This window comes from Lontra canadensis, unplaced genomic scaffold, assembly GCF_010015895.1.
Source record: "Lontra canadensis isolate GAN:19392208 unplaced genomic scaffold, GSC_riverotter_1.0 scaffold34, whole genome shotgun sequence".
Classification (NCBI taxonomy): Eukaryota; Metazoa; Chordata; class Mammalia; order Carnivora; family Mustelidae; genus Lontra; species Lontra canadensis.
The window spans coordinates 107,362-130,229 of NW_022631028.1; the positions used below are offsets into that span (position 1 = coordinate 107,362).

The 22,868-nt window shown below is 40.2% G+C and overlaps 1 protein-coding gene across 27 annotated transcripts in view; it reads right to left on the reverse strand.

The window, feature by feature from the left end:
• CADPS (calcium dependent secretion activator) overlaps nt 1-22,868 on the reverse strand; it is a 467,297-nt gene that overhangs the window by 78,609 nt on the left and 365,820 nt on the right. For 7 of the 27 annotated variants that reach the window (XM_032867304.1, XM_032867302.1, XM_032867301.1 and 4 more), the window contains 3 exons: nt 16,409-16,565; nt 15,478-15,619; nt 3,864-4,019 (listed from right to left, as the gene is read on the reverse strand). In XM_032867304.1, coding sequence (XP_032723195.1) covers nt 3,864-4,019; nt 15,478-15,619; nt 16,409-16,565 — 455 coding nt within the window. Of the gene's footprint in view, nt 1-3,863; nt 4,020-7,390; nt 7,538-15,477; nt 15,620-16,408; nt 16,566-17,749; nt 17,771-21,907; nt 21,917-22,868 lie in introns of all 27 variants that reach the window. The other 20 variants (XM_032867279.1, XM_032867288.1, XM_032867286.1 and 17 more) reach the window with 7 other exon arrangements.

A 22,868-nucleotide genomic window follows, 5' to 3' on the forward strand; every position in this document is an offset into this window, starting at 1 on the left:
GTGGGAAAAGACCAATTCAGTATTCATGGCAGCAGGTGGAGGAGACATTTTCTGAGAGGTCAGTGAAAAAGAAAATTGAAGGCTGTAATCAGTTTCAATCGACAATGACTTCACATGTGTTCTTTTAAAAATGACTTTCCCAACTAAGGAAGGCCTATTCACGGAGACAGCCATGGAAACCCTCCCTTTCTCGGCAGTACACGGAACACCTGTAGCTCAGTGTATTTCTGTCTATAGTTTACATGCTATGGAGATCCCTAATTGCAGGAGAATGAATGAATTAACAAAAACCCAATTATAGCATTATAGCATATGTAAGTTCTCTCACATTGGCAACTGCCTACCTTGAATCACTTCATTAAAAAAACAAAAAACAAAAAAGCAGCTTCTAATCTTCAAAATCTCATGGTGGGGGAAAAAATCTTAAATGACATTTATTGGTTTTTTTTTTCCCCCCTTTTGGTTTTGAAAGAGACTGAAGTAAAAAAAAAAAAAAAGTTCTAATTATTATATGGCTTTAAAAACTAAAAAAATAAGATAGGTAACTTTGGGGAGGAAAGTTAAATTAGGAGGAGTGGTATCAGGGGACTTCCACTATATTTATGGGCAATGTCTATTATTCTGAGATCAGAGTATATATCTCTATATATTTTTCAGAGTATGTACTTTTAATAAGTGAAAATGGCATAATATACTTACCAATTCAAGAACTGTGTAATGGTGCAAGCTTAATGGGACATAATTCTGACATAGGTCACAATATGATCCCAGCAATGTACTAACTGTTCACAGGAAAAACCTAGTCCCACATGGCCAGCTGGTAATACAGGTGTGAGATTTAATCCTTGGTATCGGCATTGTATAGGGGACCAGCTATATTTTAAAAGGTTTTAGAGAAGTGGGTCACATCACTCCATGTCTTGAAAGAAAAGCACCTGGTTTGTAAGTGGTTTTGTGAAAGCTCCTTTCGCCCAATGCATCTTTTCAGTATTGTTTACCGTCAAGTTCTGGAGATCATGCAGCCACCAGGAAAGCATTGCTTCAAGAGGTATTAGCAGCAGTTTTCTAACAGTGCAGAGGAGGACCACATAGCTAGTTAGCTCAGGAAAGGATGCCAGCTTGCTAACACACCCCGAGTGCATTCAGGGAAGCCAAGTATAATTTCTAAGGTTGGAAGTCTAGTTCTTAAGAAAAAAACTTAAAAACAACAACAACAAAAACCAACCCTTAAAGCACTCCTATATATTATATGATCATGTTAAAGATAAATGTATCTTGGCTTCTAAAGACTCATGCATTGAAGTAGCTTTCTAATCATGATGATCATTTTAAGCTACACTGAAAATACATCCTTTTCTGGTTTTGTGAAAAGGAAGTCTGATGGGGACTGAGTTGGACAGGTCCCTGCACTGATCTTCTAAGGCCGGCATGCTAGTTCCAGCCCAATTGGAGAAAGGAGAGTGGTACATTTTTCCATTACAGCAGAGTAAATGCCTTCTGTTTTCACAGGGGAGCTGTGCATTGCCCTTGGAGGGTGTGAAAAGGGGAAACCAAATGTAAAATTAATAAGACTGGGAGGGCTCCACGGAGCAAAATGCCAGGGATGGAGAGGTCACTGAATTCAACTGACTGTCCTTGAGGACAGAGTTAGGGGGCCATGTTTCAGTAGAACACAGTATCTGATACAGACTAGACTAGAGGCTCTGTCTTGACCATCAGATGAATGGTGTAAATTTCTCAGAAACTTGGAAATGAAGGGTGATTGATTGATTTTGGATGTTGCATATTTACATCTATGAAATAACATCCTTACAGTGATGTCCTTCTAGAACATCACAAAGAAGAAAGCAATTGTTCTAGGCTCTACTTATGTAGATTCTGTGTCTTAAAACACCCAAGGACATTTTCATGCTTTGCCCTCTGCCTCTGGAGGTTGGGGGATTATATTTGCACTTATATTTGCAGTTGTCTGCTTTTGTCTAGGGATGTAATTGGAAGGGTCCTCAAGAAATTTAAGCCTCTGATATCAAGTGTGACTGTGTAGTTAGTTGATCAGCTTCTGTTAATAAAAGGTTACTTAAGAGCTACTATGTGCCAAGCATGATACTGGGACCTGGGGAGGGCCGAGAGCGCAAAACAAGTAAGATATACTCCCTGCTGGTGAGGAGTTCACACTCTTTGTGGTGGCTGGCCACAGAGATTTGTGGTAAGGGATAAGATAGCATCACTGTCTTCCTTTCACATCCACATCTTCCATTTTCCCCCCATCAACGCCCCACTTCCTACTCCTTACTCGAAAGACCGTCTTCTCAGAAGGGCATATATGCCTTTTTGTACAATTGTGTGCATAGATCAGAAGCTGGTAAGTGTTATCCTAATGTGCCACAGCCCTGAGTACAGATCAGGAGAGAACTTTTCATCACAGGGGAACTGCCCCGTAAGAAGTTTTGGTGGAATGGTTTGGTTTCAAGACAAGAGTTGCTTTTCCTAAAACTGATGGAGACTATATAGGAAATGGTAGAATTCAAAATTCTAAGGAAACATTTTGACCTTGGATTTGAACAATAGGCCTGCCTTTGATTCTAAGAGTAGAAAGAAAAGAACTAAACACAAAAAATTTGGATTGCCTGGACTTTGAGGCTCCAGAAGTGCCGTCAAACACCTACCCAGACTCCCCACGGCACGTAGCTCCTTCTCCAGTTCCTCCTGAGATGTTCACCTGCCTGACCCTGCATTGTTCTTTGCTCTTTTGGCTTCCAGTTTTGATGTTATTACTTTTCTTTTCTTCTTCCAAGATATAAAATTCAGATCACTCCCAGACAAACCCAGCCCCCATCAACCACAACTGATCCATCAACCAAACTATACAACATCTGGAGATCTGGAGTGGCCCATGCTGCTTGTGGTCTTTCTTTCTTTTTTTGTCTTGAATGAAGAAAAATAATGGAGCAGTTATGAACTGGAAAAGGAACTTGGATGTGTGTCTGGGGATAGACAGGGTGATGATAATGATGTTAAACCAGAGGAATTCCATCTCTGCTCCAGGAGGGAAGGGACGCAGTCTCTCATTCTTCTTGGCATGGTATGCCAGGAATGTAGCACTGGGCCTGGCAGGTAGGAGGAGCTAAATACTCTTTGTTGAATAGATGCATATTGTTCTCATTTTCTTCTCTTCACCTTCTCAGAACACTCTACCTGGGAACTTCCACTGCAGCATTCCCACCTCAACCCAATATGCCATGGCGACAAAGCAGGAAATTTGTAGGACAAAGCAAATTTGTAGGAAATCCAAATGGACATTTAACCTCTCCTGCCCCCTCACTGATGTCTAGTTAGATTTGGGGCAGGACAACTCAGAGTGGGCAGAGAGTAGGTGCTCAGTTCATATATATGGAAAAAATGATGTTGCTGAGATCCTGTTCACATTTCTGCAGAGACACTCATTTCCTGCTGCCTGTACTGGATATCCTGGCTCCAGAACTGCCTATGCTTCCCTTTTTTCCCACTAACCATCCCCTCACACACACACTTATACCTTACACACATATTTTCTAAGTAAATATTGTGTGTCAGGTGCTACTAGATACCAGAGATATAGAGAAGAACAAGAAAGACATGGATCCTTTCCTCATGGAGCTAAGTGAAAAAACTGGCTACCGTATCATGTGGGGTTTGGGACAGATGTGGGGCAGGTGAACAGGAGCTAGACTTGGGTGGCCACCACTACAGCTGACTTGGACAAGAAATCACCTTCTCCAAAAAAATCCAAATTATAGCCAGTTGAAAGAGGGGCCACCCACCATTCCCTGAGTCAGAGTGTAGTGGGAAAGATGTGCAGGGCCCATCCAGCCACCTAGGCTCACCTTTTTACACAAGATTCAATCATGTCACTTGCCATCAGCTTCAGCCGTTGTTCCAGGTGCTTTCCAAACTCTTCCTCGGGCCAGTGCAAGTCCCGAATGAAGGTCTGAAGGGCATCGAGTTTCCAGAACAGATCTTCTGAAGTGCCTGATCCATTACTGGCAGGATAAAAATTAGAAAACAAGAGTCACCCACAGGCCTTGGGTTCTGGAAAAGCTGACACAAAGACAACCAGGCGCTAGAGGGCTTAAGGCAAACAGTGGCTTCAACATACAAAACGACGCGTGTTGGCGGTGGAGGTGGGGGCCATCTCCACCGGCCGATTTTGAGTTTTACCATACATGACTTAGTCTGTGTTGTTTGGCCAATTATCCCAGACCAGTGAGAAGTCTGAGGAAAGGTGCTGCCCCACAATGACTAGGAGAACGGTGTATGGTAAAAATCAGCCTTCTTTTAATAACCACATTAACACATGTGATGATTCAGATGAAGGCCACGAACCAGAGGGAGAAGTAAGTTCCAACGGATAATAACTACATGGCACCATGCAGTTATTAAAATTCAGGGTTTCATGCATTTCCCCAGCTCCCCTCCAGAGCGGAGGTCTCTTGGAGATTGCACAAGACTTTCAGTTTTAAAAGGACAGTGCTAACAAAGTGGTGAGCGAGGACCTGCTTTCTCTCTTGAAGAGCTGGAAAGAAACTGGGGTGACTCAAATCAAGACGAGTACACCTGGATACCTTGAGTCCAAGATTCTTGTTCAGTTTGGTTCTCACTCCAATTATCATAGACCAGCCTGTTGCATAGGCAGCCCCAGGATGAGGTGAGTTGCGGGGGTGGGGAGTGATGCGCCGACAAGGGATATCTGCAAAGCTTTAGGGCTCAAAACCTGAGCTCTTTTACCATTGCACCACCTTACCCGGTCCCCTGTACAGATGGAGAAATTGGTCTTGATTCCTTTCTGTACAATGGCGTCTAGGAAACTTTTACCTGGGGCATCCACGGAAAGCCTGTGTGTGGGAAATGCTCCATCTCTCACCCTCTTGTCCTTCTCTGGCTGGCTTTCTCTTTGGTTAACAGTTCCATTTGGAGCTCTGAGGGGTGGCCACCCACCCCCCTTCCTCGCATACCACTAATGCTAACACGGTAATTTATAAAATGTCCAACACACCATGCATTACCACTTGTTCTGACATCGTCTATAGAAACAGATGAGAGTGGGTGTTTCTATTGTGACAGATGCCAGCTGCATTGAATTAATGCTTCAGAGAGAAATATAGCTAGTGCATAAACGCATACACAGCTACTGTGGGGTGGGGAGGGGGCAAACTCCCAACATGCCGAGAGGGAGCCTACGGCCTGGACCAACAGGGTAATGTTTCCAAGGACAGACCAGCCTGAGGTCAGTATGTAGATGTATCTGACACGAAGGAGCAGGAAACATGGAAACACATCCTTAAAAATGAAAGGTGGCAAAGGAGGAAACTGGAATTATGAAAAGATATAGAATCAGGCATTTCCTGGTGGGCGATTGAGGATCTACACCTTCTATTCAGATCCTGCCATAAGCACTATTCAAAAGCGGGGGAATGCATTGTTTCTCTGTGAAAGTTCGGCCTTCCCCCTACCTCCATCCTATGCTTGGGAAAAAGAAACCCCAACTTTGTCTAGTCTAAACCCCGTTTTGGAACTGCATGATTGTATGTTTTAAATCATTAAGTACATATGAATGCAATAATTGGTATTTATTACAACAACATTTTGACACCCATCTGGTTTCAGAGTTTCAAAAAATTCTTCTAGGGTTTTTTTTTTTTTCTTTGAAGAGCTTATTATTAAGTTTTGACATGAGGAAAAGAATATTTTCTTTTTATTTTTAAGATAAACTGTTAATGTTAAGGCAATAGCACCAAGATTATTTTGATTGCTGAGCAGTTACCAAAATGTGTTTCCACTCATGCCTTAATTAATTGAATGGAGACCATTATCTGCTTTATTACAATGTCTTGATTCATATCTTTTCAAAAACAATGCCACGGAGCATGCATAGAAGAAGGTAAGAAAAGCTTTCAGAGGTTTATATTTTAATTTTTAACAGATACTACCTCATCTAACTTTTGATAGAGTCATCTTAGCATGAATATGATTTCCTTTTTTTTAGAAGAATTTTTTTCAGTTATAAATTTTTGGAGGTTTTTTAATTTGTCTTTAAAAGAGAATCAGACACATTGACTATATGATTTCATCATGCACTTGTGAACAAATAGAGGTTTTTAAAAATGTTAGGCAACTTCGCAGCAGCCAAGTAGAGCAGTCATTTAACGCCCTGCTTTCTACCTGGATCACTGCAGAAATAAAAATTATGAGGGCTGTCTTGATGAATGTGATTTTGAGATTTCAAAACATCACTGCTAGCTTCAGATCATTTTTTATTCCTTTGATAATAACACTTCTCTTTGAAAATGTGCCAATTTATTCTTTCAAGAAAAAGCTTATCTGGCCTATAATTAGCTGTGGTCTAAGAAAAGGATCAAAGGAGGGTATAGAATCACTAAACCCTATTTCACTTATTAAATCATGCACATGGTTTTAATTTAATTTCCCTGAGGTAGAATTTAGGGGTACTAGATCTCCTTCTTGCTAAGGGAAATAGAGAGCGGGTTCACGTCCTAAGCTAGAAGTGGCGGCTCCACCTCAACCCCAGAGAAGCTGTCTTTAAAGGGTTGGCCAGGACTCCCAGAAACACAAACCCTGTGCATTCCTGGCATTTGTATGGATGAATGTAAAGAATGGCCCTATCCTCAGACCGCAGATGATACGGCTACCGCAAAACTTAATTATTTGTTGTTTGACTCCTGCATTTGCAAATTTAGATATCTTCTTGCTACCTAGATCCCAATGCTCCATATTGCATGATGACCTTGAAAAGTATCTTTATATAACACAGACATTACTGAGGCTTGATCCATTCAGGAGTTTTCATTTAGCCCTGAACATACTGTTACTATATCCTGCCACTTGCTGACACCAGAAATATGCTTTATGGTTTAAACAGTCTCTAGGAATTTTATATTTAAAGAAAACCTCAACTTCTAGGTAAGTGTGCTTCCCTCTTATATTTGGATCAGGCCAGAGAGGCCTGGACAGCCCATCAAAGAGGTTTCTTGGGACTACTTTTGAATGAAGAACTCATAGAGTCATGGCACCTGAATTAAAAAAAGAAAAAAGAAAAGCAGCAACAAAAAACAAAACATGGGCAGACTCCTTTTGCAAAAGAATTCAGGAAGTGAAACATAGTCCTCAAGCGTTCAGTGGGCGTAAGACAAATTGTTAGTGCTGTATATATAGCAAACGTCTTACAAACACGCTGCATGCCAGAAATAAACAATATTGTCTCTGTATGATCAGCAAAATATGTCTAATTATCCATCTCCATCTCTGTTATATAGGATGTATAGAAATAAACAATACATATCCATGCCAAGATCACTTAAATTTAAATTAGATCTAATGTGAACTGAATACACACTCAGCATCATACATAGCAGCCATCCATGACGGTGCCGAAAAAGTAGGCATTTGTGGGATGCCTAGAGGGATGTTAACTGGTAGATTTGGTACTTTGGGAAGGTTCACATTGGGTAGGTTCACATTGGGTAGGTTACTGGTTAAACTCCTGTGGAAGAAACAGACAGAAAGAAAAAAATACCATCACAGTGACAATGCAGATGTGGCAGAAGCACATGACAACTGTAAATAAATTGGCTAAGTCCACAGCAAGACGACAGCGAAAACTCAAGCAACACACTTTGGAAAACAGCTTACGGATGGGGAGCTGTGGTGCGGTTCAGTATTCAGAGAGAAATGAAAAAAATGAATGAAGAAAAAATAACCACAGAGTGACTTAAAAGTGTGGAAACTCAAAGACACCTATACACAATGATCACATTATTTAAATGCCTTGGTGAGGGGCTTTTGGTTTCCAAATCCACTGTCATGAGATCTAGAACTTGTGTGATGCTAAGAACTTGAAGTTCAAGGAATTCTTGGCATCAGTGCAGCTGGGCTGCTAGAGAAATAGCTGGGATTGATAGGAACGGTGGCGCACTTTCATTTTCTTTTAGTCATAAATTATTTTTGATGGAGGCACTTTTCTCAAGTCAGATATTAGATACAAGGCATGGTGGGAAGTTCCCCCACTTGAATGCATACTTTCCAACTGTCACTCCTGAAGACAGGTGTGTGTAACAGGGTGTCGTAGTTGATGGCAAAGATGAGGGAATTGTATCAAGAAGAACGGTTAGCTTTTAATAATTGTATAAAATGCTTAAAGACACGTCCTCCCCCAAACCAAGTCCAACTAAAACAGAGAAATGTTTACACGTGCAAAAAGATACCTTGGTAAAGAAAAGAATCCCAAACTCCTCTCTAATTCTAAATTCTTGGAGCACAAGTGGATTTCAAATGGGGCCTTGTGTTAAAATAGTCGGCCACCCTTGGAGGTGAGATAGAGACTGGGAGAAAGAAGGCAAGGTTGTAGAGGTGCTGGGGAAGTTCCGTCTCTTTATCTGTGTGATTGTTACAAGGGAGTGTTCAGTCTGTGAAAGTTAACCAAGCAGTACGTTTTTTTCTGTAAAAGGCTAAAATTAATAAAAAGTTAAAAAATGTGACCTGGACTAGCTTTTGGTTTTTGAATGAAGATGGATCAACTGATGTGATGGAGAGATGGATAACTTTATGAATAAAGAGAGAAAATAAAACAAAACAAAAACCCCAACTCGAATTGAGCAGATCTCTGTGGAAGGACTGTGACATTTACTGCTCCACAAGCTGGCACCGTGTGTCTCTGTAGTGGCATTTTAAGGGTGTTCCATCCAGCCAAAGTCACTGGCACGGTAGAGCCCAGCCTAACTCTGCATCTGAGAGGAGCCTTCCTGTTTAAGTGGAGTTGACAGAACTTTGGCAGAGGAGTTGAGGGTTTCTTTTTGGATCTTGCAGAAGAGCAAGTTTTGCCAAAGCAGCTCTGCCCCGGGCAAGCTGTGTTTGACTAACAGAACTCTTGCAAGGGCTGGAGCTGCCTCTGGGCTTGCTTAGCAGGGCAAGCCTCCTGAGAAGTCAGAAATCCTGGAACCTACAGAGTCTGGACCCCTGCTTCCCTCCAGAAACAAGGTACTCTTTCACAATGGCAATATACATGGAAAAACCTAGAATGCAAAATTGCCAACCTAGCATTCTTTTCCTTAAGGGAAACAGGTGTCACACAGGTTTGTTCTTTACACCTCACGTTTTGGGAAAGCCAGTTATACTTCTCTTCTTGGGATGAGAGGGTGCTCTTTTGGGAATGGTCAAGAGATAAGCTAAACAGGACTATGAAGCAGAAGGAACAATGGAACTTTTTCTTCAATGTTTCTCTGTTTAACTGGAGAGGCTGCCTCTGAAGTCTGTCCCAGGTGGCTCTCCGACTTAAACACTGCCATGTAACAAAACCGCTGGTGATTTCCATGAAGACATGTGTAAGCCTACATAAGCAAATGTGATCATTAGATGATACACGCACTGAATAATGATCAAGGAATTAGGAGATCTTTAGAGATGGCCGCCTGACAAGTTAAAATGTCAATTCTAATCAAATTAAAAGTAGCTAGGACTGAATAACATACAGATGTATGCAAAAGCAACTTAAATTAAACATATTAGCGGATGGTGGGTACACAAATTAGAGAAGAGCTTTGTTTTACATATGCAAATTTGAAAAATACTTATATTAATAAAAACATACTGTATTTGTAAAATATGACATTTTGGCTGGACTACTGTGCTGGATTCATGTAGAAACATTTCCTTCATGTGACATACTATAATGCTCTATGTTTAAAAGACTGAAACATGCTTGATATTTCTGTTTAGCAAAGTAATAGAGTATACTATTAATGTTACTAATATTTTATTTGGATATTAATAACTTATATTAATAGTCAAAGAGGCAATTCCCAAGCATAATATCCATGTGAAAGGGGAGAATTTTCTAGTAGCACTCAGGTCAGATCCGACTCCAGGAGCTGCTGATGGATATAACAAATTATTATTTTAGAGGGCCCTTTAGCAACTACCTAAAAACAAGCCCATCATCACATGCTTCTCTGTGAGAATCATAATGGGATATCTGTGGATAGTATCAGAAGTGTGAATTGCAATCCTAACAACTAATATATGTTAAAAGTTAGACTCATTCTGGGACCCCTGCCTGGCTGAAGCAGAGGAGCGTGTGATCTCAGTCTTGGGATGGTGGGTCTGAGCCCATGTTGGGTGGAGAGATCACTAAAAAACAAGTAGACCTAAAAAAATTAGACTTATGCACTGTGGGAACTCTGCAAAAAAGGGAGAGCTCCTATTCCGGTCAAATGCCTGTCCCTAGCGCCCTAGATTACAAAATTCTCATCTGTTCTCTCTCTCACAGGGATGAAGGTCATGAACGTGCATGCCTCATTTCTGTGGATGAAACAACTAGAGGTAGAGACATCCCTAAGTTCTGAAATAAATTCTAATCAAGATTGTATCTCCCTGCAGAGAGGATATGGTTGGGTCATCTCTCAAAGACTTCTGGATGGGGATAGATTTGAGACTCCGAATGACTCCCACTTTATAAGCCATTTGTTTCATGAATGTACATAGTACATCTTTGTCTTCTTTTGGTGCTCTGGACCCTAAAGCCTTTCCATGTGCTTATCCTTAGGTCTAATCCCTAGGCTGGGGAGGCGAGCACTCTCTGCAATCTTTCTATAGTTCAGAGTGGTGTTTTCCAACCTTTTATTCATTAGCACTACCAGGCTCCCAACTGCCTTCCCCATGAAAATTAATACCACTAATATGTTGTAGATCTGTTTATGTACTTTAGGTAGACCTATACTTTATACATATATATGACAAGAGTAAACATTTTTTTTTTTTTTTTGTCCCTCTGCCCTGCCAAGAACAAATGTTTACCAGCCTGGGAGCTGAAAAGCCCCTATCTGAAAAGTATGACTTAGATAATGAAGTTCTGATCTTCATGGGCTTTTACAACCTCCCAATAAACTTTCCAACGTACGGCTTACTTCCTTCCTCATCTGTGCTGGTCAAATTCAAACATTCACTCTTTCTATCGCATACCCCACTTTCCCCCATGTTTCTATGTTTGCTCATGCTCTTTCCAAACACCCTTCCCCTTTGGAAATCTTACTCTCCAAGCTATTTCCTTTTTGACTACTCAGGGAAGACTGATTCCCTTCTACTCTATGCTCTCATCACTCTTTGTGATGTTACTTGTACATTGGTAAATATTTAAAGTCATTTTTCTTCTGTGTATGTTGTTCAGACCCAGCCAGATTGAATCCCCAACCAGGGGATTATATATTTTCCTTTTTCTCCTCCCTATAGTTTTTCTATTGTATCCTTACAATTTTCAGGCTGTATGGTTCCTTAATCAATGTCAGTCAATAAATACTTATCGAGCACCTGTCCCAGGCCCTGTTCCAGGTGCTAGGGAGGCAGTGGTGATCAAATGTCAGGGGGTGAATATGGAAAATCACATTTTCTAGAATGCTAGTGTTGAAAAAGTGTTGAGTATTCAAAACACTTGTTTTACAAAGGAGGGTATTGAGGCTTGGGGAAGTCATCTGACTTGCCCAAGGTCACCCAGCAAGTTAATGGCAGAATCAGGAGAACAGACTCCTCTGGGTCTCACACTTTTGTATTTCATACCAGGTCACCGACATGTTGCTAAGATGTCTTTGGTCAGTCTGACGATTTATTATCCTTAAGACATTGATATCCTTGACAATCTGGGAAACTGAAGTTACTTAAAAAATACTTCTTATGTGTATACCTCAGGCAGACATAGAGTGCATTTTGAGAAATGAGAAACAGGTTTTTTTGGGTGCACATACCAAGAACAGTGTTTAGTGCAACCATTCAGAGCCATCCTAACCTGAAATGGGCAACCGTGAAGCACGGATTCCCTGTTCCTGGAGGTGTTTAAGTGGAGACTGAGAGAAGGAGAGGGAGGCATGGAATGGGTACTTGGTACGAGTCCGGGGAAGCTTTGGATTGCATGCTTTCTAAGTTTGCTTCCACACTGAATGGAAGCAATGACTTGACTAACAAGGAGCCAACTCTAAAAGGCTGGTAGAAATGTTGTCCAACTGCCAGTTAGGACCAAAAACTCTTATTCAGGCTATAAGGAAAGTCGTGAACAACCTGCCCAGCAATGGTCCTATAACATGTCCTGATGGGACACTCACGAGAGGGTTATGGTCTCTAGCTTGAGCCTGTTCTGACAGGCTGATGATCTTCAGCTGTGATTAGAAGCCGTGCGACAACATTTTCCACAAATACACTGAGACTGTAATCATAAATGTATCTGGCTTAATGGAAACAGAGATGGAGCTGCCCTGTCTCTCTGTGCAGAGATAGGTGGCCATCCTACTAAAGAAAAGCAGCAATAAGACTTGGCCATCTGACCCTTTATCTCAGGTAGCTTCAGTTGTATTGAGCCCAAAGGACTGCATCTCTGTTTTATTTTATAGGTCCATATTCTGAAATAAGAAAATCTGAAGAATAGAGAATATTTTTAATCTATTTTTAGCAAGCTCAATATATTAGTAGCATTTTCTTGCCAGATTGCCATTTTTCTTTAATATTTTGAATGCTAATTTTTCTTAAAGTAAGCTTTACAGTGCATTTCTCATTTTACCTATAATCAAGTGCCTATAGTCACAACTTTTGAAAAATGGAAGAACAGAAGTATTTGAGTATAACAATTATTTGAGGGAAAGGCTATATGTGCATGCGTGTGTATGGGTGTATGCATGTGTATATGTGTGTGTATGTGTTTATGTATGTGTGTGTATGTACTGGAGGAACACATTTAAGAGTACAGAAAGTTGAGCAAACTAAATAAATAAATAAATTAGATAAATCTATTTATCTAAGTCAGTTTCTTGTTTTTGAGTAAGCATAATAAAAAAAATTACAAAAAGATCATCTTTGACTTAGGAAAAAATCCAAAAAGGAAAATGAATCTCTGCTTCTTCACTAGCAGTCAGATAAAAGCTTGTACTTTCTCTTCACCTGGTAGGAAGTATAGGGAGACTCATTCTTTCTAGCCCATAAATGCACATCCCCAAGCTCTTTTCACCCTTCATTTTGTGCTGGCCATTCTGTTAATCTGTCATAGCATCCACATTCTGTTTACAAATCAGCTAATAAAATGTGTGTGCTTTCAAAGTACTGTAATTTAGTTTACGTTTTAGCTGGCACTTTCAAATACCTCTACATACTCTAAAAGGCACATACTATTTACCATGAATTGAACAGACCACAATCACAGTGACTAACCAATAGCACAGTTTGGGACAGCAAATAACTACTTAGAGAAAAAAAAAAAAGACATCTACATAAAATATTTCAGGTTATTATTCACAACTATTAATCCTTCACCAATTTTCAGGTCTTTAAGTTACTGGTCCAAAAGTTCAAATTTCATTTTTTTTTAATCATTAAAAAAATCCCCAACAAACCTTCCTTGACTAACACTTTGAATTGTGAAGATAATTTTTACTCTACCTTTATGTCTGATAGTATCAAGAATATTTAATACTTCAAGAAGAATAGCAGTTACTTGCTTGAAGCATTTAATAGATTATAAAATGACATTGGTGATATTATCACAGAGCTTCATGACAATTCTCAGACACCAAGTAGAGACACTTTAAAAAATCAGTTTTATGGATGAGAAAATAGTTCCTAGAGTTTTGAAGGCTTGCCTTCTACCTGGTGAGTGGAGGGCAAGGCCCTAACTCTAGGGCCCTTTAGGAAATAGTGACAGATACCAATCCTTTCCTCCCAGTGGTTGGTAGTACCAGTATCCACCTTTAAACCCAAGTAAGTAAAAGCTACTTCAAGACCATTACTATTTTGAAAATGTGAATAGTACTCATTTGAGCCTTTTCCTTTTCTCAGATGTTCTCTACAGTACATCTGTCTTGAATATAATGAGCATTAAAAAAAAAATACAGTCGCTTGTTCATGCTTTGTCATTAAGGGACCCAGTTTAAATTCCCATGAGTTAAAAGTCAGCAGGGCCATATTAAGAGATGGTATAAACTTGAGAATAATCAGCTAAAACTTAGGTTTCTTTGTGCTTGCAAATGAAGAGCAATTGCCTATTAACCAGCTCTCAGTAGGGTAAGTCAAGAAACTTCTCCTGCGGCTTAGGAGTGGAAGTGGCGGGGTCGTGGCTGAGAAAGCTATTTTGCACTGATTTATCAGTTAGAGTCATGCAGTAGAATATTAGAGGAAGAATCTCCATCCAGAAAACTGCTTAGAGATAAAGTACAGGTCAAGTCTTGTAAATTGAGGAAAAGAGTTTTGAATATTTGTTCTGGAGTGTCTCAAAGTGTGCTGTACATACCCCCCCCACACACACCCATTTTGCTCCATACTGGTTGCTACTTCCCAAAGATGTAAAGGACTAGAAAGAACAAAACGTTTTTCTCATATAAAAGAAAAAAAATGAGTCTAATGGGGCAAAACTAATACTGGGCTTTATTGGAGCTTTTCAAACCATACCAGAAAATTCTCTCCACCTAGGAGCCTTCTATGTCTCTAGAAACAGGAGCCTGAGACTGACCCTCTGGCAGCCCCGAGTCATAGCCCTCCCCCTTGCTGGGGAATGGAGGTGGCACCAAATCTGCCCGACATTTCAAAAAGATCTAACATTTGCTAAGCAATTATGGAAACCGCTGAATTCATACCCTACAGGATTTCCTGTCATTGGTCCTACAAGACAGATACTCCCCTGGGGAATAAACAAAAGTAGTTAAAGACATTTAGGAAGCTCCAGGTGAAGCAGAGTTAAATAAGCATCTGTATGACTATGTTCTCAAAGTCTTCAAATACGCTGCCGTGCTTCATGGTTCTCCGGGAGATATGGGTGTGGGGTGGATGAGTGGGTGATACAGTTTTCTAAGCATATCTGGCCATAGAGTTCTTTTCTCGAGGTATGTCTCAAAGGCCTAGACTAGAAAACAGCAAATTATAGATCAAAGGATAGCCTCCTGTTTTGGAAAATAAAGTTCTATGGGAACAGAGCCACACTTGCCCGTTTGCCTTTTGTCTGTTTTTGGTTTTTCACTACAATGATAGAGCTGAGTAGTTGTGACAGAGATTGTGTAGTTGAAAAAGCTAAACATTCACTATCTGGTCTTTTATAGAAAAAGTTTGCGGGCCCCTTGCCTAGACTCCTATGGAACACGCTGTGGGAAAGATTAATTCCTAAAGATATCACCACTGGAGTAAGATACACAGTACAAACATCACAACCAAGTTTATATCCCTTATTTCTTATTTATCTTGTGCAATAAAACAAATATTTCATTTCATAAAATATTTCTCAACCTCCTCCCACCTCCCCGCTTTGGTCAAGGACGGTATGAGCATCACAGTTAGAAACATGTATAGTGTTTGCTCTCTGCCCCTGCTAACAATAAAAACTGTAAGACACCATTAATCCATTTCTGTATGACTCTGCAGCCATTTGCACCCAAACTCCGATGGTATCAAAAAAGGTTTCCTTACTTGACTGGTTCCCATGACTCCCGCTCAAAGCCCCTGTGAATGGATTGTGCAATTGAGGACTCCATCAAATCCACATATCTAACCACAAGTGGGGCAAACAGGTCTTGCAGGTGTTTGTGAAATTTTCCATTGCACAAATTATCTAGAACAGATAAGCAAAAGCTTGGTAAGAACCCACACTTGCTTATTAGCATACAATGTACATACAGAAACGATTGTCTTCTGTAGTAAATACATTGCTTCTAGGGGATGCGAGAAAAGGAGGGGAGTAAAAGTACATGAAAAACACCAAGATTCGTGATTAGATAAGTGTGGGAAAAAATGGAATTCAAAAATATTCTACCCATTTGTTTCATTCTTCTAAAAAGGAAAAACAACCATGTTCCTTTAAAAAAAAAAACAGTAAAAGCAATAATCGACAACTGTTTTTTAGGTTTTCCTTATATCTGCTCCCCTTCCTCCCATGACATTAGCAGAAAGAAAGAACATTCTGTACCCCTCCCCCCCTTCATCCCTCTTCTTGGAAGGAAGGTCTATTTTATGGCTATGTGTTGTTGTAAGATACTGAAACGCTTGGGGTGATATTTAGCTAGAAATTGTTTTTCATCTAGAAAACATCTTTCAATAAAAATTTCAAAATGTGAAGAGGTTAAGTTAATTAGCTTGTTCAAAAGCAAATAAAACACACCGGCAGGAGTACCACTTATCACACTGCTCTTGGGTTCTCCTGCCTAGTTAAGAGAGGGCTTCGGTGCAACAGGACATTTGTTGGAAGAAAGAGAAGGGCCATCAGCTGTTAAGTTTGGTTTTTGTAAAGCAATAGGAAAACTATGAAGAGGTTTCACCAGCCTGTGGTCTGACTGGGCCAAAGACATTTTAGCCATCTGTTCATCTGCTTGACTTAGGAAAGTCAACCAAAGATAATACATACAGTCGGTACGGAGAAAATCATTCAGCAGTTGAAACAGTGGAAAACTGTCCCACGTGTCTGGGGGCTGCACCTCCAACGCTGCATCCATGTCCACTGCAAACAGTGACAGGAACGTCTCTGCATGCTCCACCATCAAGTCTGACCACCACGCGAAGGCCTTTGAAATTTGGCAGAGAAACAACAGACAGAGAGGTGATGAGCTTCTCTCTCCAACCTAAGACATGAAGTCAAGCCCTCACTGGTCAAGATTATTTGTGCATCAGCAGGGTTTGGTAATTTTATTGTAAAAAGAACAGCATTTTTGATACAATGGGGCCTCTCAGCGTCCCAAGGCCATGCTTTTCATCATTCCAGGCCTGCCTCAGAAAGTCTTTATTCGGACCTGCTGGTCGAGGATGCAGCTGTGGAAAGGACAGACATGGAACTTCTGTTCAATTTACAATAATCCAGTAAGTTTGGACTCATGCTCTTTGTCACTGTTGTTGGCTAGCTCTTGCTATAAGGTATTCGAATTTGGGAGTTTCTTCACTGTGTTTATGGGTTTTCTGCTGGTCTAACTTGAAAATTTGCAGTTAGGGTTTACTTATATCTACATATCTGGGCTTCATTATCTATGGTCTCATATAAGCACAGCAACTCTTATTTCTCTATGCATTGGTCATGTTACTCCTATTTTATACCAGGTCACCAAACATTTGAGTCAAAATCTCTTTAAGTGGGGAGCCTCTGGTTTTGCATCCTGTCTGTAGGAAAGATCAGGTGTAAGCTAGGGAACACTAAGATTAGGACTTACTTTTCTGAGGGTTGGACACATATGTATATTGAAAACCAAAAAATATCAGTGAAGTAACTCATTTTCATGCACGTGGGTCCTTGGAAATCATTGTGCAGGGTCTCAGGGGCAACATTCACATCGGACTGGGCCAGATGTGAATGCCATTCAAAGGCATGCATGCATGGTGACTAATCATTTCTGGCAGGGAGCATGCAGAATGAGTGGCGGTGTCAACAGGCCCTTTTTTTTTTTTTTTTTTTTTACTGATTTCAAAGAGAGCAGAGAAACAAAAACAAATTGCCAGCCCCTTCTTGTCCCCCACCTCCCCACCCAAAGCCGTAAAGTATTTACATTGGAAACACTTTCCGGAGCATTCACCGAAAAAAAGATGGGAAGGCGTTTGGAAACATGAAAGATGATTATGGAAATAATTCCATAAATGAAAGAGTTTGTTCAATGGCCAAGCTCTTGTGATATTTATTAGTTGTTTGGGGATATTCTAACAGCCACTAGGAGGCAGAGTAGGGGTCCACCTCTCTTCTTTCATGAGATTTCATTTTACTTACTTCTCCTTTATCAACATGTGGCTGGTTTGCAAATTAAATGGAAAAAATCAAGTCATGGACCATTCTGCAAGGTCAGCTTGGCTGGAAATAGACACCTGCTGTTTCCATTTTAATTTACAGTAAAACCTCACTGATTCAGAGAATGAGAGAAGAGAAGTGCTCATCTGTCAGCAAGAAAGCCTAAATTATGGGGTTTTCTAAAAAGAGGTATCATTTTACTGCTTTCAAATGCAGTCTGTAATCAGGCACCAAAGTAAAAGGTATTTGCTGGTTACCATACCGATGTATCATAAATGTAGAAATTTTTAAAAACTTCTAATAATTGTAGACAAATTGACCTATAAAGTGAAGTCAAAGAGAAGTTTTAACTTCAGACGTCCTGGGATGAAACTTATGAGAGATCCTTTAGAATTTCCAGAGAAAGTTGAGATCACGTCAAACATTCTACTTAAGAAAAGTTGCAACAGCTGCATCTGCCGTTGAATTGTCAAAGGCATTTGTGTCTGAATCGATGAGGTTTTATTGCAGTTTTACTACCTCAACATAAGAGCCCTGGGGTTTGGGCCTGGCTCCACTGACTACCTGACTAAATCTGGCAGAGGAAGAAATCCTCCACCCCACTCCCAGCGCTCTCCCAGCCATCTGTCTTTTAGGCAGAGACCTTCTAAATATTTGAACTTGCTGGAGTCCCACCCCCAACCCTGTACGGAGGGATGAATCTCATCAGTCCTAATGCAGGATATTTGCAAAGTTCACAAAGGCACACCAAATGTTGGCTGGAACTCATTCATTAGTCCTTTGATTAGCTTTATATCTTCAGGGTGAGTCCAAGTAACAGTTACTGGGGAGACTGATTTGCCTTCCCAGACATGAATCTGCTCTAGGATGACAGGAAAAAACAAAACACAGAACGAAAAAACCAATTCTAAATGTCTGAAATTAAAAATGTCTTAGCCCAACCTCATACACGGTTCTTACCAGGTTGATTTAAAAGTTGCAAACCAGAGACCTTAAGAAACACCCACTTCTACTATCTATTGAGAACTTGGTGCTTCACTGGAATTTAATAAAATTAAGAAATTATCTATAGTTGTTGCATTAATAGTCATGTAGATAGGCAGCCCTACAAAGAAAAATGACTACTGCAATGTGAATTATCAGTTGGAAGTCTGGCACAGAAACTTAGGATTCTAGGATGAAGATAATTTAAATATAGTAGTTGTAGGAGAAATGAAGACCAAATCTATTTCTGTACACCCAAGGTCATTCCTCCAGAACTGCATCATCAAACCTGACTCTCTGAGAAGGAGAAAAAGATTCTGGCAATGGTAAAACCAAACCAAACCAAACCAAACCAAAAAGCCATTATCATAATTTTAATCAAAGGAGCAGAATCTGTGTGACTGGGTGGACAAGGCAAGCTTTCAAATGAAAACAAAACAAAACCAAAAAACCACCCAGACCCAACAACTACATTTATTTTATGCTTGCTCACACAGGTGAATGCTGTTTTTGTACCTGAGTTAACTCAAAGTTCGTGAGCATCTAAAGTCTTTGGAAATCTTTTCCGAAGACAACAGGGAGGTTTACTTTGGCTTCTAATTACTTACCTGGTGCATTTCATTATTTAAAGGAAAAGATGTATGCTTTAGAAATACAGTCCACCACACTGAACACATTGTATATTCTGTACACAAACCACATGTATATATGTACCCCTTTGTATACCACAATACATATATACATATACATACGTATACATAGAGAGAGAGATTGGAAAGGTGGAGCAATGGTACATGAAGGCATAATTCCTGTGTGTGTGCGTGTGTGTGTGTGTGAATAACTTAGGCTCTGAGAGCAGAATTAAGCTGAAATTAAGAGGTAAATAAGGCAACTGCAACTGTATTGTGCCTGGGTGTATGTGTGATGCATTTCTAGCTGATAAGCATGTTTTTTCTTAGGGCATTTAATTACCTTGTATTGGAATTAAAAATGGTTCTAAGGATTGTTGTTTTCTTGGTGGGTGAGGCCAGTCTGCTTGTCACTTTCATTTGTGTGGTACCACCAAACAGCACAGATCTACAGCCAAGATTCATGCTCAGGATTTAGCAATTTTCTAGAGTTTATTGAGCACTCAGAATATACAGTGAGCACTGGTCAGTGGAAAAAAATCTTCATGCTTCATTCTTTGGGCAGCAAACCTCATCTTAAATGTACCAGAGCAAATTCTACCTCTTTAGTTGTAGCACAGGGGCTGTTGACCCAGCTATACCTAGAAATCAGTTGGGCAGCTTTTAAAAATTACTAATAGTGGCCCCTCCCCATGAGATTCTGATTAATGGAGCTGGGGTGAGACTGTGGCATCAGCCATTTTCAAGAGCTTTCCAGGTGATTGCAAAGACCACTCTACCTTGAAATGAGCCCATTCTTCTTTCAATATATGCTGTCTGTACCACTCATTTGGTACTTTTCACATAGGTTTTGTCCTTTTCATGATCACATATTCATATATTTTGCTTTCTTAGCAATTTATCCCTAATAAGACAACAGCCAAGCTTTGTTGGGAACTTAGTATACGCCAGGCATAACTCCCGATACTTTACTTAATGTGGCCTTCCATCCCAACGACGACCATCTGAGGTAGATTCCATTGTTATCTCCCATTTATAGGATTAGACCGGTTAAGTCACCAGGTTGAGATCACAGAGCAATGAGGAGGTAAAGCTGGAATTCAAACTCAGGCTTCTCTGGCATGGAACCTGAGCTCTTGGCCACTCTGCCCTGTATTGTTTGAAGGCCAAGACCACCTTATGACTCCTTGTCCTTCCAAAAATCACTGAGGTAGTAGCCTCAGTGTACAGCAGATAGGTAGCTTTTGATTGATGAATGAAATTTTTGTGATTGGGTGAAATTACTAATTCAGGAAATAATCTTGTACATTTATCTAAAGCCAAACTGAGTCTCCAAATTCCGGTGTATGCTGAAGCTTTCAGTTGTAACTTCCCAAGTTAGTAAATGAAAACAGAATTGAATTTATTTCTACTCTATTTATTTACCCTGAATGGCTTTTGGATGTGTAAGATTAAAATATTTTTATGATGATGGTTATCAGGGCAGCTTAAGATGATGATTAGCATTTAGAGAAAGATGGGCTTTTTGGAAAAGAAAAGAAAAAGGTCTTCTTTGGCCTATCAACTTCCCTTTGGTACCTCTTTTGAATAATTTGGGCAAATATCATCCTTCCTTAGCCTGTAGCAGCTTCAGAGAATAACGGGATTACAAATTAAGCATGTCTGTCATTTTTCTTCTTTTACTTAAAAGCACAGCAGCACTGCTGTGACCGGGGAAAAAGATCCTCTTCTCAGCCGTGTCTGCAGAAATGTGTAGATTTGGTTTGACATCTTGGGAAAAGCCTGTACAGACAGGAAGGCCTCTGGAGATGGTCTGGTGGACACCCAGAAGGAACATACTTACCGTCCCTTAAATCTCAAGGGCCCCCAATCTGAAGAGGACATCCTATAGGATGGAGTAAAAAAAAATTCTAGCCCAACTTAATTTTGTATGTCTGGAGGCATGTCCATGTTCGGAGGGTATTGATTTGGGTCCTCTTCTCCTTCCTGGCTGTGCACTGCTGGGTGCTTTGGAGATAGTTACACTCACCTCAAGGGGTCTTCACCCCATTCTTAAGAGGGTTTTTGGGGAAAATATGATTCTTTGGCACTCTCTCTATATATAAATACTGTATATATGATTCACATACAGACAGTTGTAGAGGAAGATTAGTATCACTCTGGCCAGCTACTGGTTACTACGGTCGGTACTCATCTGCTGTGAGAAAGGGAAGTACAGACGGACATAGGAAACTAAGACAGGCTAAGGACAGAATCCAGGCAGGTGGGAGGCGCGTGTCGGGATGTAACTGCAGTTGTTGTTAGGTATATCAATCGCTTCATGCACGCACAAGAGAACCCCCACATTTACCCTGCCGTGGAGGGCCACCATTTCACAAGCAGTCCACTGGAAGTTGCTGTTACATTCCTTGGGTCAGTGTTAGAAAGCAGGAGCACCCAGGAAAAGTCCCAGTAGAAGACATGGTACTGGAAGGGCATGCACAGACTATGACAGCAGGTGGCTGGCTCATTCGGTTTAGTCACATACCTCTTTTCCCTGCCACGATCAGCCGTGATTGAGTAGAACAGTAGAAAAACAGGGAGGAAATTTAAATATGCAATCAGGCATTAGTTGGGAAGATTGGATTTATGGTGTATTATATATTATTTAACTATATTGTTAATTTTCATTTATCAAGGGAATGATCATTTTAAGTGCTTGAGAACTTGCTTTTATGGAATGCCTTGTTTCCCCTTTTGCTGTAGTATTAACTGGAGAGGAAGAGTGACAATTAGTGCAGTCTTCAAAAAGGTTATTTTAAGAGCAATGATTTTAAATCTCAGTTTTGAGATAAGAACTGATAAAATAGTTTGACAATAATGGAATCTTGGAATCTTTTTTTTTTTTAAGGGTTGTGTTGTTTAAGTCCTTACAGGTTTGGGATTTAGTTAGCTTTGAAATCCCTTAGTTTACAATGATTATCAAATGATCATTTTGACCATGGTTCATAAGAAAAAAAAAAAGTAAGCTGTATCTATTAACATGTATGTTGGCAATTCGACAAGTTGAACAACACAAAATAATTTGCTGCCATCACTGCATTTAGCAACCTAGGTCATCTGAGATTAACAAATGAAGACACTAGTGCAAGCAGAGAGTAAGTTACAGAGATAAATTCAAAAACATGGCCTGTGATCCACACACTGAATAAAATAAATAGAAACAACAGGGTAGCAACAATGACAACCACAGAAGACCAAAAGTATTTTGTGTATTCTGGACAATAACCATATGCTGCTTGAATAAATTGTCTTTAAAACATACTCACCTCTTTTGCTTGTTGCTAGAAACATCTGAAAACTTAAGCTGAAATGGACAACACGCAACCACTTTTTGCTTGTTTTACCCAACCTTCCAAAAGCTTCTCCTTTCCTTCTTCCCCTTTCCTTCTCTTTGCAAGGCCAGTTAAAAGAAAATGGGTGTTAAGGCATCTTGTTCGTGTCACTGA